General features: G+C 58.3%; 1 protein-coding gene across 2 annotated transcripts; it reads left to right on the top strand.

Moving 5' to 3' along the window:
• Window positions 1-307: 307 nt before the first annotated feature.
• LOC120764612 (zinc finger protein 239-like) lies at window positions 308-3135 on the top strand. Of its 2 annotated transcripts, none has more exons than XM_058423848.1 (3): window positions 308-593; window positions 886-970; window positions 1116-3135. In XM_058423848.1, the coding sequence occupies exons 2-3, from the start codon at window positions 916-918 to the stop codon at window positions 2108-2110; spliced, it is 1050 nt and encodes a 349-aa protein (XP_058279831.1). In that variant the 5' UTR covers window positions 308-593; window positions 886-915; the 3' UTR covers window positions 2111-3135. The 2 variants fall into 2 exon arrangements, with proteins under 2 accessions (XP_058279831.1, XP_058279830.1); XM_058423847.1 differs by having other exon boundaries at window positions 889-970; window positions 1116-3134.
• Window positions 3136-3341: the final 206 nt, after the last annotated feature.

Genomic DNA, 3341 nt, shown 5'->3' with positions numbered 1-3341 from the left:
CATTCCCGATCCCTCTCCCCATCCCGTCCCATTCCCCGTCCCCAGTCCTGATCCCTGTCTCCACTGGCTGTCCGAATTCCCGGTCATGGACCCCGGTTCCTGACCCTATTCCCGGTCCCATTCCCGGTCCTAGTCCAACTCCCCGTCCCCCCTCACCAGACGCCGCCGCCATCGCTCCAGCACCACCCCCTCCCCCTCACGTGACAGCGCAAACCTCACGCTATTCCCGCCCACCAATCACAGCGCGCGACCGCTCATGTATTTGCATAACCACGCCCTACGCTTTGGCCCCGCCCAGGGCCTGCTGTGGTCTTCTCCGGTCGCTGTTTGCTCCCAGTTCCCTCCCAGTGCTCCCAGGAGGAGCGATACTGGGAGAGAAAGCGTTCCCACTTCATTCCTGCTGCTCTCAGGATCGCTCCCAGTGCCGCGCGGGGCGGAGTCGCTTTGGAACTCCAGGGCAGAGCGCGGCTGCTTTTGGGTGTCGGCACCGGCCGGGCCGGGCTGGGAGCGGAGGAGGAGCGGGAGGAAGAGGAGGGAGAAAGAAAAAGGACGAGGAGGAGCGGGAGGAAGTTCCCCGCCTCCATAACCCGCAGGTGAGGGGAGAGGGGATGGTCACCCCAAATCCATCGGGGATGTCTCCGGGAGGGTTTTTTTGTCGGGGCAGGGGATGTTCGGATCTTGCAGGAGCCCAAAGCTGAGCCGGAAAAGCCCTGGTGGGATTTTGGGGGGTCGCACGTGGCGATCGCCCGGAACCGGCGGGCAGAGCCTGGAGATGAGCGGGGTCCGGGCCCCCCGGGGCTGAAAGGGGCGCTGACTGCTGCAGCTGCACTTGGGCAGCGGCACCGTCAAAGCCAACACGCTCAGCCCTTGTTTTCCCCTCCAAAGCAGGATTTCCCATTCCCAAACCTTGGCCGGATGGAGAAGGAGAGGTCTGCGAGTAAGAGGAAGATGGCCCGGGAAGCCCAGGCAGGTGAGGAGGAAGTCACTGCCCCTTTTCCCCTCTCTCCTGCTCCATCTCCCAGCCCAGGCTGGCCCTCGGCTGCAGGACAACATCTCCTTCCCCTTCCCTGTGCACGGAGGCAAATCCCATCCTCTCCTTGTCCTTCCTCCCCCAGACAAGGAGCTGAGCACGGAGACCAGGGAGGAGAAATCCCCACGGCAGATCCTCGTGGAAGAGGCTGTTTTGAGCGGCTCCATGGCAAAGGAATCCAAAAGGGAAGAAAAGCCACAGAGATCCCACACGAGGAAGGGCTACAGACGGAAAGCACAGGGATCTGAGGAAGAAAGATCCACCCTGGGCCAGGAAGATGGCCAGAACTCGGAGCTGGGGGTCCCTAAGCAGCTTCATGATGGGGAGAAGCCCCACAAGTGTCCAGAATGTGGGAAGAGCTTCAGGTGGAGATCCTTCCTAAACCGCCACTTGGGAATCCATACAGGGGAACAGCCCTATGAGTGTGGCGCGTGTGGGAAGGGCTTCAACTGGATCTCTGACATGATCAAACACCAGAGGAGCCACACTGGAGAGAGGCCCTACGAGTGTTACCAGTGCAAGAAGAGGTTTCTGACCAGCTCCAGTCTCCTCCTGCACCAGCGGATTCACACAGATGAGAGGCCCTTCCGCTGCCCCGAATGTGGGAAAGGCTTCAAGCAGAACTCTCACCTTATCCCCCACCGGCGCATCCACACTGGGGAGAGGCCCTACAAGTGTGGAGAGTGTGAGAAGAGCTTCAGCCGGATCTTCACCCTGATTTCCCACTGCAGGATCCACACGGGGGAACGGCCCTACTACTGTGTAGAGTGTGGGAAGAGCTTCCGCCAGAACTCCAGCCTTACTGTCCACAAGAGGAGCCACACGGGGGAACGGCCCTACAGATGTCGGGCGTGTGGGAAGAGGTTTCTGCTCAGCACTGATCTCCTCGTGCACCAGCAGATTCACACGGATGAGAGGCCCTTCCACTGTCCTGACTGCGGAAAGGGCTTCAAGCAGAACTCCACCCTTGTCAGACACCGGCGCATCCACACCGGGGAGAGGCCCTATGAGTGTCCCGAGTGTGATAAGAGCTTCTCACAGAGGTCTAACTTAACCCAGCACCAACAGAAGTGCCACTAAGGAAAGCCCTGTGTCTGCCCTGAGTGGAGGAAGAGCTTTGTGCGCTGCTCCATCTCCCTCCCCCATGGGAGGATCTGCACTGGATGATCCCCAGTGACCCCAGTGGGCAGAGCCCCAGTGATCCATGGTGCCAATGATGCTTGTTGGGAGGACACCTGGCTGGGGGCTCCACATCCTCCTGGCTCCCTGTGGGCACCTGCAAACATCCACAGACCAACATCAGAATTCCATTGTGGAGAGCAGATTTGCCGACTTCTAACCCCAGAAAAATCTTACATTTTGTGTCTTCTGGTGGTATCAAGCAACACTGGATATCCTTGGAGGTCTTCTTTAACATTAATCCATTGTTTCAATTCTCTCTGGCCAATGGGCATCTTCCACAGCCAAATGGGGACAGATTGGGGCAAAACCCACAATTGTGGAGACAGTGGAGTGGAAACCCCTTCAGAATAAATTCTTCCCACCCACCCAAGCACATGGATGTTCTGCCGGCAGGGACATGTAAATCCTTTTGATTTGGCCTTGAAATTAAAAGGTTTCTATTCATCACTTTGAAAGCCCTGAAATTGGGGTAAAATTAAAGCTGTTGAACTAAGGCATGGATGGGGATACAGACATGGGTGGGGCCATGGGGGGACTTGGACATGATTGGGGACATCCGGGACATGAATTGGGATAGCATCAATGCCGCCTCCTGTGCCACCACAGTGCCACCAGCACCTTCATCTCAGCCATGGCAAAGCACAGCCCAGTGCTGTTCCTGCCACCATGTCCCCCCTGACACCACTGCGGTGTCCCAGCCTAATGTCACCCCCCACCAGGGCAGGACGAGGATCTTGTTCAGCTGGTGACAAATGGCCCAGAAGCAAGTGACAGTCACCAGGGTGTCCCAGGGCCACCCAAGGCATTCTAAGGACCCCAGCAGGCCCTAGGGACAAGGCGAGGGTCAGTGTCTCCAGTGGGGTCACATGGCCCTACACTGGGTGTCACCTGATGTGTTCTGATGGGAGTGTCCCCAGAGCTGTGGTGGTAATGTCCCCAGATGTGTATCCTGCTGGCTTCATGTCCCCTCTCTCCATATGTCCCCATTCCCTGTGGTCAGGAGCGAATGAAATGCCTCCAGTTCCACCTGCACCCAGGGCATGAGTGTGGCAGGGTATCTGTCACCCTGTCCTCCTGTCCCCTGTTCCCCTGTCCTGTTGTCCCCGGCAGTAGGGCTGGGAGCTGTGGG

This window comes from Hirundo rustica, chromosome 32, assembly GCF_015227805.2.
Source record: "Hirundo rustica isolate bHirRus1 chromosome 32, bHirRus1.pri.v3, whole genome shotgun sequence".
Classification (NCBI taxonomy): domain Eukaryota; kingdom Metazoa; phylum Chordata; class Aves; order Passeriformes; family Hirundinidae; genus Hirundo; species Hirundo rustica.
The sequence above is the reverse complement of the archived record's forward strand: the minus strand, read 5'-3'. Positions and strand labels throughout refer to the sequence as shown.

Coding starts and splice junctions, on each gene's coding strand:
- LOC120764612 (XM_058423848.1), top strand. CDS start 916: ATGGAGAAGGAGAGGTCTGCGAGTAAGAGGAAGATGGCCCGGGAAGCC. Junction 971..1,115: donor GGCCCGGGAAGCCCAGGCAG/GTGAGGAGGAAG, acceptor TTCCTCCCCCAG/ACAAGGAGCTGAGCACGGAG.